The sequence below is a fragment of the Panthera pardus genome, unplaced genomic scaffold (genome assembly GCF_024362965.1).
Source record: "Panthera pardus isolate Hobbes unplaced genomic scaffold, ASM2436296v1 HiC_scaffold_21, whole genome shotgun sequence".
Classification (NCBI taxonomy): domain Eukaryota; kingdom Metazoa; phylum Chordata; class Mammalia; order Carnivora; family Felidae; genus Panthera; species Panthera pardus.
This window is the reverse complement of record NW_026526777.1, coordinates 41,369,116-41,384,798: the sequence shown is the minus strand read 5'-3', so window position 1 is coordinate 41,384,798 and position 15,683 is coordinate 41,369,116. Positions and strand designations below refer to the sequence as shown.

At 34.8% G+C, this 15,683-nt stretch overlaps 1 protein-coding gene across 8 annotated transcripts in view; it reads left to right on the top strand.

Moving 5' to 3' along the window:
• ACBD6 (acyl-CoA binding domain containing 6) overlaps window positions 1-15,683 on the top strand; it is a 210,173-nt gene that overhangs the window by 120,991 nt on the left and 73,499 nt on the right. The window contains exon 7 of one of the 8 annotated variants that reach the window (XM_019428096.2): window positions 7,559-8,399. The exons of the other annotated variants lie outside the window; for them this stretch is intronic. Coding sequence (XP_019283641.1) covers window positions 7,559-7,633 — 75 coding nt within the window. The 3' untranslated portion in view covers window positions 7,634-8,399. Of the gene's footprint in view, window positions 1-7,558; window positions 8,400-15,683 lie in introns of those variants that run through there. 8 annotated transcript variants of the gene reach the window in all.

Genomic DNA, 15,683 nt, shown 5'->3' with positions numbered 1-15,683 from the left:
CACACACACACAGAGTGATACCTAGATCAACCATTTAAAAAAATGTACAGACACATATAATAATAAGCACTATAGATGAATTAATGTTTAGGTGAATTCACCAATGAGGCCATCTAAACCTGGAAGCCTTTAAATTATAAGTTCAGTTTCTTTAAATGATAGAAGATTATTCATATTTTCTATTTTTTCTTTGATCAGTTTTAATAAGTTGGGTTTTTCAAAGAATTTGCCCATTTCATCTTAAGTTATAAAAAAATTGACCTAAAGTTATTCATAATATCATCTTGCACTTTAGTGTCTCCCGTGTGTGTAGTGATGTATTTTTTTGTCTGATATTTCTAATATATTTTTTACTGATTATTTTTTTAAGCATTTGTCAACTTTAGTAATCTTTTCAAAGAACAAGCTTTTAGCTTTGTTAATTGTCCCCATCCTACATTTTGTGTCTGTGTCATTGATTTTTGTTCTTTGTTCTTTCCTCCTCCTTTTTTTTGGATTTAATTTGCTGTGGTGTTTTTTTCTAACCTCTTGAAATAAAAGCTTAGATATTGATTTTCAGCTATTCTTTTCTAGTAGGTGTGCTTGGAGGTAGAAATTTCTCGTTATGCACTCCTTTAAATGCATTTTACAGATTTTGGGATATTTTTATTATCCTCTAGTCAAGATATTTTTTTAATTTCCAGTGTGATTTCTTTCTTTGAATTGTGGGTTATCCCGATGTATGTTGTTTAGTTGCCCAGCATTGGGGGAATTTATAGTTCCTTTTCTGTATTCATTTCTATTTTGAATCAAGTATGATGAGAGAACATACTCTGGAGTGTTTCAGTATTTTGAAATTAACACTTGCTTTTTGGCTCTTTATATGGTACATTTTGGAGAATGTTGCATGTTCACTTGAAAAGACTGTATTTTGCAGTTTGGTGTAGTCTTTCACAAATATCGTTTATGTGAGGTTGGTTAATAGTGTTAGTGAAGGGCACTATATTCTTACTGATTTTTTGTCTACTTGTTTATCAGCTACTAAGAGAATTGTGTTGATATCTCCAATTATGATTTTTGTAACTGTGTTCATTTTTATATACCTTCAAACTATGTTATTAGATGCAAATTTAAAATTGTTTTACCTTCTTGTTGAATTGACCCTTTTATCATTGAGAAATGGCTATTTTCAGATCATATATATATATATATATACATATATATATAAATCTATATATAAAATCTAATGTGCATAAATCTATATATAAAAGCCTATATATATATATATACACACACACACACACACACACACACACACACACACACACTTTGTTTAGTGTTTTATAGTTACATCAGTTTTTTTTTTTGGATAGTGTTTACCTTATGTATTTTTTTCTATCCTTTAAATTTTACCCGTTTCTGTGTTAGTCTGGTTGGGCTGCCGTGGCAGAATACCACAGACTGAATGGCTTAAACAGCAAGCATTTTCTCACAGCTCTGGGGGCTTCAAGTCTAAGAGCAGAGGGCTGGCAAGGTTGGTTTCTGGTGAGATCTCTCTCAGTGGCTTGCAAAACCCTGCCTTCTCACTATATCTTCACATAGCCTTTCTTCTGTGTGTTCACAGAGAAGTCTCTGGTGTCTCCTCTTCTAACAGGACAACAGTCCTGTTGGATCAAGGCCTCATTTGACTCCCTTTAACCTTAATTACCCCCTTAAAGGCCCTGCCTCCACATACAATTACATTAGGGCTTAGGGCTTCAACTTAAGAATTTGAGGGGAACACAGTTCACTCAATCAGCACTATGTCTTTATACCTAAAATTGTGTTTCTCATAAATAGCATGTAGGTAGGTCTTAGTTTTTATTCAGATCTATGTCTTTTAATGGTGAGGTTTAATTTGTATTTAATGTAATTTGTGGTGCTAATCTGCTTAATTTTGTCATCTTTCTGTTCTCTGTTTCACCTTCTGTTTCTCTGTTTTTCCTTTCCCAATTTTTTCTGTGTGAAGTATTTTTTTTTATTATTCCATTTTGCCTTCTTTAATGGGTATTTGCCATTCCTTTTAGAATCATTCTTTTAGTGGTCGTGATAGAAATTACACCTGAAATTGCTTCACCTGAATACTGTGAACATCTTAAAATGATATGATTCTGTTTATTTTTTTCCCCTGCTTATGTTGCTATAACTGTGATATATTTTTACTTCTCTAAGTACATACCTCACAGGATACTGTTTTGGCATTAAACAGTCAATAGTCTTTATCTCTATTCACATAAATGATGCTTTTTCATTCCTTCTTTTTGATGTTTTTTCATTTCTTGTACTTTCCTGATTTCATCTGGTATCATTTTCCTTTTGCCTGCAGAACTTCAATATTTCTTATAGTATTGACTTCTAGTTATGAGTCATTTCACCTTTAGTTATCTGAGTATGTCTATTCCATTTATAGTTTAAAAAGGTAATTTTGCTTCATAGAGAATTTTAGGTCTGGCCCCTCTATTTCTTTCTCTAGAGCTGCCATTCCATTTTCTTCTAGCTCTCATATTTTCTTTTTAGAAGTTAGCTGTAAATCTTATTGTTCTTACTCTGAAGGTGATATCTTTTTGCTCAGACAATGTTTAAGATTTTCACAGTATGTATCATTTTCCAAGAGTGGCTAAGTTGGTGGTGGTGGTGGTGGTGTTTAACTCTGGGGTCCACTGAACCTTCTGACATAGCTCTTGATTTCACAAATTTTTTTGCTGTGATGGTGATGTCTTCAGATATTGCTTCTCCATTCTCTTCTCTCATCTGGAATTATAGTTTCTCATATGTGAGACCACTTGACATGTATTCTAAACGTCATATATTCTCTTTTATTGTTTTTGTTTATTTTTATTTGTTCATCTATGTTATGTTGCTGTTTAGTTCTCTGAATGCTTCAGTTAGGATAATTTTTGTTGACCCATCTTTGTCTTTGGTAATCTTATCTTTTCTGTTAAGACTGCATTGAGTTCTTAGTTACAATTCTTCAGTTCTAGAATGATCATTTGAATAACTTTACCTAATTCCTTTTTATGTTGAAAATTTCCATCTTTTACTCTATTTTCTTTCATGTATTTGTAATGATCATTTCAGTTTTTTTCTCTTAATTTAAATAACTGACATCTTTGAGGCAGCTGCTTTTGGCTCCTTCTTCTTTTGTTTATAGATCACAATTTGCCACTTGTCCACATGTCTCAATTAAATTTTTTTTAATTGTGAAACAATCTGAAATTTATACAAACAATAAGAGTGTGTTTGAATCTTAAACCTTGAACTTTAAGAGCATTTTGCCAACATTATGCCCTATCACCTGTATAAAGATGAGGATATTCTATTATATAACCACAAATAAACTATCACAATGAGGATATTATCACTAATATATTACCGTCATCTAATCTTTATACATCACTCAGGTTTTGCCAGTTGGCCCAAGAGTTTCTTTTATAATAAAAGGATTCAGTTTAGAATCCCACATTGCATTTGATTATCATGTTTAAAAGGGCCTAAAGGAGGAAACTAAAGATCTCCTTTAGTCTGGAACAGTTACACAGTTTCTCTTTGACCTTTATGACTTTGATATCTTTAAAGATTACAGACCAATAATTTTTTAGACTGTTTCTCAATTTGAGTTTGTCTCATGTTTTCTCCTGATTATGTTTACATTATGCATCTGTTGCAGTGATGTTGTAGAACTGATACTGTATTCTCATTGGGACCTATCTAATAGCTCATACTTTCAATTTGCCCCATTACTGATATTTATGTTGATCACGGAGTTAAGTGATGTCTGTCAAGATTTTCACAGTGAAATTACTTTTGTCCCTTTGTGATTCATTACTGTTTTGTGGGAAAGATACTTAGAGATATATAAATATCTTGTCCTCATCAAAACTTCAATTTATTCATGCTTTTATTTATATCAGTTTAGATTCATAGTTCCCTATTTTATATTATAATACACTGTTTATTATTATTTACATTTATGCTCAAATTATTCCATATTTGGCCAATGGGAGCCACTTCAGTCTGGCTTCTGTGTCCTTTTGACATACTCCCATGATTCTTTGAGAATTTTCATATTTTCTTGCATAGCAAGAAGTTCCAGTTCATCTTGAACTCTTCTCTTTCCCAGCCATGGAAACAGCAGAAAGCTGTGGTTCAATTTAGTAGAGAATGGTGTTTAAAAACCAGGATCTGAGTAGGTGTGCTCATTGCTGTTGGGCTATCACTCTTCCCAAATCCTCTGACATATATGCATATACACATATACATATACACATTAATATCTGTGTTCATTTTTCTTTGTATGTTGTGTGTGTATACCATAAATTCACACCAGTATCTCTACTTCCAGTTCAAAACAACAAGATTCATTCAGTTTTTCTATGTGTAACTCTCTTTCTCTGACAGTGAGAAATCTGGCTCCATATACCAGACCATTTTTCTTTTCTTTTCTTTTCTTTTCTTTTCTTTTCTTTTCTTTTCTTTTCTTTTCTCTTTTCTTTTCTTTTCTTTTCTTTTCTCTTTTCTTTTCTTTTCTCTTTTCTTTTCTTTTCTTTTCTCTTTTCTTTTCTTTTCTTTTCTCTTCTTTTCTTTCCTTTCCTTTCCTTTCTTTTCTTTTTTAATGTTTATTTTTGAGAGAGACAGAGACAGAATGTGAGTGGGCAGATAGAGAGGGAGACACAGAATCCGAAGCAGGCTCCAGGCTCTGAGCTCTGAGCTGTCAACACAGAGCCCGATGCGGGGCTCAAACTCACGAGCTCTGAGATCATGACCTGAGCCGAAGTCGGATGCTCAACCTACTGAGCCACCCAGGCGCCCCAGACCATTTTCTATCTGGACGTCTTCTTCATCCTGTGTGAGCCCTGACACCTCACATTAGGCTGCTACCACTCCAGGTGGACACCCTGTTATCCTAGTTAGGCTCTGATACCTTGCTCTGTACCATGACAGCTCCCCTCTTCTCTACCCTTCCACTCACATGGATACCTACTTCATTCAGCCTTACCTATGGTTTTAAAGCTGAACTGTTCAAGAAAGAAGAGGAAGAGCTATATCCCATAATTTTAAAATGGTATGTTGCACATTATGCATAAAGGAGAATTGAGACTGAAGTCAGTGTTATTTGCCCCAAGAAAGGGCACCCCTTATCATCTGTCAGATATATTGATTGAGGGGCTAGTCACTTCAGGCCAGTGAAGAATTGAGCAATGTTGGGGCTAGGTTGTAACTCTAGTTATATCTCTGCTTTCCTACATATCTTGGGGGAGGCTCTTGAAGGCTTTTGCTTGGGAGCCTAAAGGTCTCTGCCTCCCTGTCTTGAAAGACCGATTAAGACTCTGTCTGATTCTTTCTGCTTTGAGCTTTGTTCTCCAGCATCCTATCCCACACTGCTTCCAAATTGTGGTAAATGTGTTTGGGCTGAGATTTGTTGTTTGAGGCAGGCCCTGTTCCTCAACCGGGACTATTTCCCTCAAATATTCCAAAACAACAGATTCCTATGTGCTCTTTTAGAAACTCTGGCTTCCCACATAGCCCCTGAACTCAGAAATTAAACCAGTGGGAAAATAGTACTTTGTGTTTGGGACTTCTGAAATTTTTCAGTTGTTGACCCAACCCCTAACAACCTCCAAAATGTTATTTTCCCCAGTGTCATCATTTTATTTGAGCCACTCTCATTCCTCAGGCTTTACACAGAATCAGCAAATACTCCCAGGTAAGAAAGCAGCAGGAAAGAGCCTATTCTCTCTCTCTCTCTCTCTCTCTCTCTCTCTCTCTCTCATTTTTGAGAGCTTGTTCTCTGAATAGCTCTCTGATTTAGTTCACTCAGTCCTTTTTGCTTTCATAAACACAATTTTTCAATTTTCCTGTTCTTTCATTGTTGCTAACATTAGGAAAGTTACCTTATTATATCTTCTTCCATCCTACTTGGAACCAGAAACCAGCCATGTATGTGGTTTCTGTACTTCTCTTTCATTTAATATTATAAAATGAACATTTTTCCATGCCATTCAATTTTTTTTAAGTTTTTTATTGTTTTTTTTTAAATGGTTTATCAAACTGAGGGCCTATGTCCCTGGCAACAGTGGAGTACATGGTATATGTAAGAATATATGAGAAACCTTACGAATATGGTGCATCTTTCCAGAGTACCCATTTGTCTTGAGGATTTGGGGAATACAAATAATTTAACTTAGAAGTAGCTCTAAAAGTCATTTTCTAGGTAAACAAACATAGATATATAATTGTGGAATAGGATATAAAATGTACACGTACTGCTTGGATAAAACAAGATTTCAAGGCAATTTCTTGTTTTTAACAAGGCTGTATAGTCACTTAAGATATTCTTCCAGTGTTTCAGTAATTTTTCTCCCAAGAGAAGGAGTTTATAGTTTAGATTTACCTTACCTTCCTTTCTTTCAATATTCAAATATCTAAATACCATTAAGTATCTCATTTGCTAATTTTAGAAGACATGTATTGATCTTTTTTTTTTTTTTTTGTCTGCCTTTAAAAAGTCCTCCCTAGGAAATGGACAAGGCTTACCTTCTCCCTTTTACTACTTTTATTTTATATGTAAACACTATTCCTGGACATTCAGTATTAGAATATTTAAATTAGACTGAAAAGTTTAGATGGTTAAGCACAAATAGAGAATACTAGTAAATGACATAGGTGTGTATATTTTTTGTGAATTTATCAAAAAATACTTTTTCAAACTCTTAAATTCTTTCATACATTTATAAACCTACTTACAAATATATATATATATATATTTGTATACAAATACACTGTATATATTTGTATACAAATACAAACCCACTTACAAATATGTATATATATATAGTTCTTTGTATACGAAGAACTATATATATATATATTTGTATACATATATATATATTTGTATACATATATATATATATATTTCTCATACTATTAATATGATAAGCCATTGTCTACATTTCAAATAATTCTACTGTAGGGGAAGGTGTAAATATGTTAAATTTTCCTGTTTTCTCTCACACATTATCCTTGTGACCCTAATTAAGAGGTCATTTGAAAAGTCTGGGCTAATGTGTTAAATCACCTGTATGATTTGCTAGAGAATTGCTCTAATTCCACTTAAGAATATGCAACTTAATGAAAGTCAGGTGTGAAAACAGAAGCCCTTTGCCAAAGCACAATACATTTTGTCATTTGATCTTTTCCTGCTGAGTGGCTCATTATGAAAATAGCCTCAGCCTTCAAATTATTTCTTTAATCCTTGATTCTCTCCCACATTGTAAAGAGTCCAGTCCTCATACCAGTTTTGTTTTTCTTACTAGATTACTGGTATGTTTTGGGTGCTGAGGAAGAAATGTTTACTGGTACTTGAGCTTAGAATTTTTCCATGGGAAAATAGAAAACTCTTCTTCAAAATGAATGGCGTTTTACATGATCTACAGAACCCAAATGAGTGTGTATGTGGTAGTGAGAGAGAAGAGGAGGAATGGAGATTAAATCCAATAGTTGTAATTTTAAAAAAATATAATTGTTTCATTTTTCATTGCAGGAGTCACTTTCATGTGTGCGTATTTCTTTCCCAGGAGACTATTTGATAAGAACACTACCGTTACTAAAGGCTTGAAAAATTGCTGATTTGTAAATTTATGACATATCCTTTTGTAGACTGTACCTTCCAAATATACATGTAATTCTCAGCATTTTAAGGGCAGAGTTTGTGCTTTAATTTTGTATTGCTTTTAATATTGAAATTACTACTAGACTTAGACATTCTGATGAAATCTTTCCTTTATGTTCCCTCAAGCTAATCAAAACTCAAAATTTTAGTAATCAAAGAAGTAAAAGGGTTTTTGTTATGTCAGAAACATCAGTTGAAAATATATAGAGTTTTAGGATTCCCTTATAAAGGGAATTATAAATCCTTTCTAAATTCTATAATTCCCTTATAAATCCTTTCTAACAATCTTACAATTTCAGTATCAGATACCAAATACTATAGCCCAGAATGTAAACATTCTTATATAATATTCTTTACATTTTAGAATAAATTTTTTATGTTTATGGAGTAAATCATAAAGTTAGAACAGTATATTTAGCAAATACTGATCCCACTGATTATTGTTATCAACATGATTTAAAGTTCTCATTGGCCATTATATAATCTGTCCCAGTGGGTTATGGATTAAAAATAAATGTATTTGCACATTCTTATTCTTTGCAACTTTAGATATTGCCTTCTCAGTGACATTCTGATTTGTCTGCTTTTAATGTATTAACGAGCTGTAGAGAAAGTGCATTTAGCTAAAGACTAGTATTTTTCTTGGATGATGGAATGTTTTTTTCTTGATGCTCTGAGATTATTAAATGTTTTTTAGTTATATTCTTGCAAATGATTGCTTTGATGAGTTACTTTCTAATGAAACCCTAAAATAGCAGCAAAGGGCTAAAATGGCAAGTACTTTGATGTTTGAATGCAAAGAACATGTTTAGAAAGCTGAAATAAAAGGCGAGACTCCAATGAATGAAAAGAAATAAAAAGTAAATGAGGTAATCAAAATCAGAGAAATTGATATTGGCAGGTTTTGAATGATGTTCCTAGATGAGCAATCTTTCAAAATACTTCTTGTACATTGCTGCTATTCTTTTATTTATTATTAAAATAATATGATCCATGAGGAGCTTGGGGTGACTCTCGGCCTAGCTAATTCTAATTAATCCAGTCGAGGAGAGCAGTAGGGTAAGTGGAGCAGTCTATCGGATTGAAATTCATAACTTAATTGAGGTCAAAGTCCCGGTCTGGGAGAACAAAAGTCTTTTGCTAGGACCAGGCAGATCAATAGCAATAAATATCTGGCTTGGATACAAGTAGCTTATAGTGACAGATTATCTGACAGTGGCCAGAGGTCTTAGTTCTGTTAAGGGCAAAGTCTTGATCATGCCATGGTTCTTGCTGATGTTCAGTCTACACCCATGACTCTTGGAAAGTAGTAATACTCTCAAGAACTCTTGAAAGTCTTCTTGAAGCACTGTGTATGAAACTCCAAGTGAATTCTTTTTGTGATTATCAAATTAACATTCATTAATGGTACATTTTTTTGAATTAGGAGTTTCTATCACATTGCCAGTAAGATCCAGAGGATTTGCAAAGTCGCTACCTTTTCCATCAATAATTTAAAAGAATGTATAGATTGCTTTGGGGAAGGAACATAACAAGCCCATGTTGTCTTGATTTACATATAACTATAAACGTTAAGAGGACCATGTTCATTAAAACTAAGGAGTTAGTATTAACCATTTTAAGTGTGATAATGGTATTTTGGTTGTGTAGGAATTGTCCTTGTTTTTAGGTGCACACTGATATATTTAGGGACAAGATGTCATGTCAACCATAATTTCTTTATCCTACTTTAACAAAAAAGGAAAAGAAAGAAAAAGTATGGCAAAATGTTCACAGTTATTAAATATGAATAATGGGTCTCTGCTTTTCTCTATCTACAAGTATTTTCATAATAAAAATAGTAAGAACCATGTGTAATAAAACCATCAAGCTAGCATGTTACTAGGACAGGTTTCTTTCTGTCCCATTCTTTTCATACTTTTAATTTCTACTCAGTTGTCAAAAGCTTGGCTGTTCTTTTATTCATTATATTATTGTTTATCCATAATAATAATAATTACTTAATTAGTACAAACATCCAGCATTCCACTCATTGTTTAATAACATTATTGCCACTCAGGCTCAACTACCATCTGACTGTGGGAAAGTAAACTCTTGAGATCTTGAGATCTCGAGTTGTTGGCCTTGTAAGGTATGGAGAGCTTCATAGTGTATGTTTCATTTCCATTGACAATCATCTGGTCTGAATTATCACTCATTCATCAGTATATTATTGTGGCAACTTATTAAAGTGACTTTTTGATCCTCCATAATATTGGTACATTAAGTCTTCCTTAAACACCATTATCTAAATGCTACTTCAATATCTAAAGGATTCTATGACCAAGAACATCTAGTGGTGTCTTATCTATGAATTGGTTCTCAGCTTTTATGCTTGACTATTAAAGCCTCACCTCTATGACCATACCATTTTATCCAGTATTACTTGCTTTATGAAGTAGTCGAGCTCACTTTGTATATTCCAGAAGTTCCCAAACCTGGATCACTAGAATCAACTATAGATCTTCTTTTTTCTTTTTTTTTTTTTTAAGGTTCATTTATTTTTGAGAGAGAGAGCACAAGCAGGGGATGGGTAGAGAGGGGGAGAGAATCCCAAGTGGGCTCTGTGCCAACGCACAACCCGATACTGGACTGGAACTCACAAACCGTGAGATCATGACCTGAGTGGAAATCAGGAGTTGGATGCTTAACTGACTGAGCTATCCAGGCGTCCCACAACTATAGATCTTTTTAAAAATAAACCTCAACTCCAAAAATTATGACTCAGTAAATGAGTTGGGGATGGCAGATATTAGGAAGATGAGAATCTCAAATTTTTAAAATGTCTGCATGTAATTCCATGTAGTACTGGATTTGTAATTCTAAACCCTATATTCACCTGCCAGTTCTGTGGTGCTATGTATCTTAAGTAGGAGTTAGGATAAAATAATCAGATAAAACTAATGGATTGCTGTGATGAATCACTAACAACTGTTTAGATTTCCTAGATATGGTGCCAAGTTTAAAGGAGGGATGCAAATTTAGATATAATCCTATGGACTGAGCACTTGCTATTTTTTAAATAACTGTGCAAGCTATGTCTACGTATTTGGTCATTTTTTTTCTTATTAAAAGAAATTTTTCCACATAATTATCCAAAGTCAGACAGCTCCAACGTCAAGAGTCAAATCCAAGATTTCCATTAACAAATGATCCTGATTGGTAAATTTTCAGTTAGTTTATCAAATGAAAGTGAAAACATCATGGACTTTCAGAGAATGTATTTTTAAATAGAATAAACAAGGCTGTTCAACCTGAGGTCATTTTTCAGTGTGTTTCTATAGTTTCTGCCCTTTATTCATTTTGGAACTCACATATTTTCTGTAAGTTCATGTCCGTACCAGAATAATAAACCATTAGCAACTCCTCACTGATTGCATATTTGGGAAACAAAGTTGTAGTTTTTTTTTTTAATTTTTTTTAACGTTTTTTATTTATTTTTGAGACAGAGAGAGACCGAGCATGAATGGGGGAGGGGCAGAGAGAGAGGGAGACACAGAATCAGAAACAGGCTCCAGGCTCCGAGCCATCAGCCCAGAGCCCGACGCGGGGCTCGAACTCGCGGACTGCGAGATCGTGACCTGAGCTGAAGTCGGATGCTTAACCGACTGAGCCACCCAGGCGCCCCTAAAGTTGTAGTTTTTTAATAGGTCGTTTGGAAGGCAAATGTAGTGAGAGACTATCTACCTTGATTAAGTTCAAGACAGCATGGTGGAAAAATTCCTTAACCAAGGAAGATTAAAGAAGAACCTCAGTTCTCAAGTAAACTCCATTATATATATAGGATATTCTCCAGTCATTTTATTTAACTGCTGTTTTTGCCTTAATTGTATTTACTTGATTGTTCAGCTTTGGTGTCACTAGTGGATTGTAAGGTATTTCAGTGTAAGAATCAGGTTTTCTGTTTCTTTAATATTCCAAGTAGTCTCTTGCCTAATGTTTGACATACAGTACACATTCAGTAAATATTATAAAAATATTGTTCCTTTGTAGATGAGTACTCCCCCAGTCTGAAGCACACACACACACACGCAACACGCACACACACGAGTGTACGCACATACATGTACACAAAGCCTATAGTTTCTTCATTGAAACATCACTTCTTTTGGGAAGACCCTGACCTAGCCCCTCCTTTTCCTGCAACCACAACCTCCTTTTAGACCCCCTCTTTTGCACTCCTATAATACACTTTGTTTACACCTGTGATAGGATTTGTCATTCTTTATTATAATCATCTCCATTCATAAGACTAGCCTCCTTGAAAGTAAGAATTTTGATATTTTTCTACTCCCAGCTCCTAACACATTACTTGACATATCACTTAATATGTGTTTGAAATAAACATGGAGTAAAGATTGAGGATAGTAATAATAATGCCCCAAAGAAACAATGTCTTCGAGAAATTTATGGAAAGAAAAAAAGAAATTAGAATAGGAAAACTGATCTTAACAAGGTTATTGGAATACTTCATGACTTTTCTTGACACATTTGGTCAGTATGCATATTCTGTATTGTCTGAGTGTGGCAGGCCTAAACAAATATGCTGTAACACATATATCAGGTAGACATTCTTGAGCAGTAGATGCTAAAGACCATTCTGAAGACAAATTAGATGTATTCTTAAATGAAGGGTATGCATTATGAGACTACAGTACCCATGTTGAAATGGCTTAATGCTCTTGACAGGTATCTTGGCAGTTGACTGGTTGTGTTTCATGTAGCTGTTACTTCTCTTTTTCAAGCAGTTCTTTATTTTTTACAACTGCAATGTTTAATTTTAACATACTTTTTAAAACATGATTAGTCCCCAGGCCACCTGGGTGGCTCAGTTGGTTAAGTGTCGGACTCTTGATTTCGGCTCAGGTCATGATCTCACAGTTGTGAGATCGAACCCTTTGTTGGGCTCAGCACAGAGTGCAGAACCTGTTTGTGATTCTCTCTTCCTCTCTCTGCCCCTCCCCAGCTCGCATGCACACATGCACACCTACCCACTCTCTCTCAAAATAAATAAATGAAAATAAATAAAAAAGAGGTCCCTTATAATGGAGTATGAAGGTAGAGATCAAGTCTAATCATCACTGTGTCCCAAGCCTTTAGTATTATTTACATCTTGGGAGCTTTAGAGGCATTTTGTAAATATTTGTTGACTAATAAAACGTATTCATCCTCTTGTGCAAAGAAACTCTACATCTCCAAAAAATGTAGGCAGAGTTTTCTGGCTCAACAGAGGAAGACAGATGTCACTGCAAAAGAAGTGTGAAAATGGTGAGCAAAAATGATAAAACCAGTATTGAAAGGTCAAATATTTTATCATATTTTCTATTCTACAAAATGTATTTATATATATTAGCTCATTTTATCCTACAGGAGTCCTGTGTTACACTATCCTCATTTCATAGTTGAGAAAACTAAAGCTCAAAGAGGTTATGTGAATTGCTTGAAGACACAAGGCTAGTAAGTAGATAACCAGAGTTCACAGTTCAATATTTTAACTGCAGATTCCATGCTATTTTCCTGCATCGTGCTGTCATCATTCTCTATCACACTGATTCTGTGCTTTTAGAATCCACAGCCATCTGATGCATTTTGTGAGGATTATAGTAACAAGTTCTTCATGTCCTTAGTATTTATTTCCTTATTTATACTGAAATTCTTATATGTAGACATTATTTTGTTCACCAGGTATGCCCCTTCAGTGTGACTTTTAATCTATATTCCTTTTCTCACAGCTCACAATTTTCTTTAATAAGTTTTTTTCTGTCATTTTTATATTGAATAGTCACTTCTTTTGCTAAGTTTGTACCTGAGAATGAACAACTGACTCACAGTACAGTGTGAATCAAGTTCAAATTACTTTGAGTTCAGAGAACACCCAGTGTCATCTTATTTTTACATCTAACTGAATTATAGGACACTGTCAAAGTGTTATGACCTGGTATAGTAAATTGCTCCTTCTTAATGGTCCCCTGGCTACATTCTCTCTTGCTATTGCTGTGAACCACAAATTGTTGACGTCTTATACTATCCTAAACTTGAAAACAAAAGAATTGGCCTTTATCCCCAGGCAGTCTACCTTCTTCACGGTAAAGATTTCTGAACATCTTAGCTATCTACAGCTGAATCATAACATTTTGTACACTTCAAAGTTTATTGTGCCCTCAGAACCGGGTTACTTCTGTAATTGTGTAACTTTTTAAAAAGTCAAGCAGTTCTTCCTCATTGAACTCAAGAAATGGGTGAGTCATCTGCTTTAAAGAACTAACTTGTTTGAATGTTGAATGGTGGCTCATTGATGATTTCTGAGATGTATTACTTAAATGTGTGTATGTTACAAAATTTACTTGGGTGTGCTTGGTGTTGCTGAGTCTAAAATGTTCTTCTAAATGTCACATTAAGAAGGCAAATTAGGGGTGCCTAGGTGGCTCAGTCGGTTAAGTGTCTGACTTCGGCTCAGGTCATGATCTCACGGCTCGTGGGTTTGAGCCCCACATTGGGTTCTGTGCTGACAGCCCAGAGCCTGGAGCCTGCTTCAGATTCTGTGTCTCCCTCTCTCTCTGCCCGCCCCCCTCCCCACTATCGCACTCTGTCTCTCTCTCACTCTCTCAAAAATAAATAAAAATTTAAAAAAATTTTAAGAAGACAAATTAAATATGAAGGAATTCACACAAAGTAACAAAAGACTCCCAAATGAGTTGACAGAATAAGGTCTAGAAATGGTCAAGCTTGCTTTTTTTGATGATATTCTCATAGACTGGTTAAATAATGCCTGAAAGATGGGAATAAGATAATTCAAGGAAAAAAATGTCCCTTCAAAGAAGTGATTTGTCTATAAAATAAGTGTTTTTAGAATATTTTTGGGACAGGGCGCCTGGCTGGCTCAGTCAGAAGAGCATATGACTCATGATCTTGAAGTTGTGAGTTCAAGCCCCACCCTGAGCATAGAGATTACTTAAATAAAGAGAACTTAAAAAAAAAGAATATTTATGGGCCATATCCACATATACACGTAGAAAGATTGGTTATACACAAATATCATCTGTAGAAAATTTGACATGGATTATGGACCATAGGTGAACACTGAGATTGCACTGTAGTGTTGATCTTGGAAAAGCCAATTTAATGCTGTAACAGGAATATAATCTGTGATAGCCAGAGAAAATTACTGTTATATACATAGCAGACTGTATAATTGATATAAAGCATAAATTTTAGATTTTTGTATTTCATGAAGACTGTTGACAAATCTGAAGAATCGAGAGAAGGATTTTTAAAAATCAGTAATTTGGATGTGGGGTTTTTGAGGAAAATCTCATGGTCACACACTGGCACAGGTCATACGCAGCCCAAAGATCAGTTTTTGTTTAGCACCTTTAGTTTACCCACAGTTTGTACATAAAAGCACGGGGTTTAGGATTCTCTTGAAAATCTAAAAATAAGACAGTCCTGGGCACATTCCCATATGGCAGCAATCAGCAAGAGCTGAGTAGCACTGCCCTCTGTTGACAGGCTTGAGCTCTCCAGTTCCTCATCCCCCCACTGTTGCTTCCCTGACCCAGTTAACCTCAGCCCTGTATTAACTGCCTGAAGACATTTGAGGGGTTTATAACCTTGTGTTTAGAAAAGACCTTAAGTTTGGAATCAAGTTACCTACATTCTAGTTTCTGTTCTGCCATTGACTGTGTGACCCTGAATTCAAAGCCTAATTGTGAAATCTTTTTTTTTAATGTTTATTTAGTTTTGAAAGTAGGAGAGGACACCCGTGCACAGGGTGGGGAAGGGACAGAGAGGGGGTACAGAGGATTCAAAGCAGGCTCAGGCTCAGCTTCTCAGACACTGTGAGATCATCACCTGACCCAAAGTCGGACACTTAGCCGACTGAGCCATCCAGGCACACAGTTTCACCAATTGTGAAATCTTAAGGGTAAAAAGGAATTTAAAAATCATCTGGTTCGGG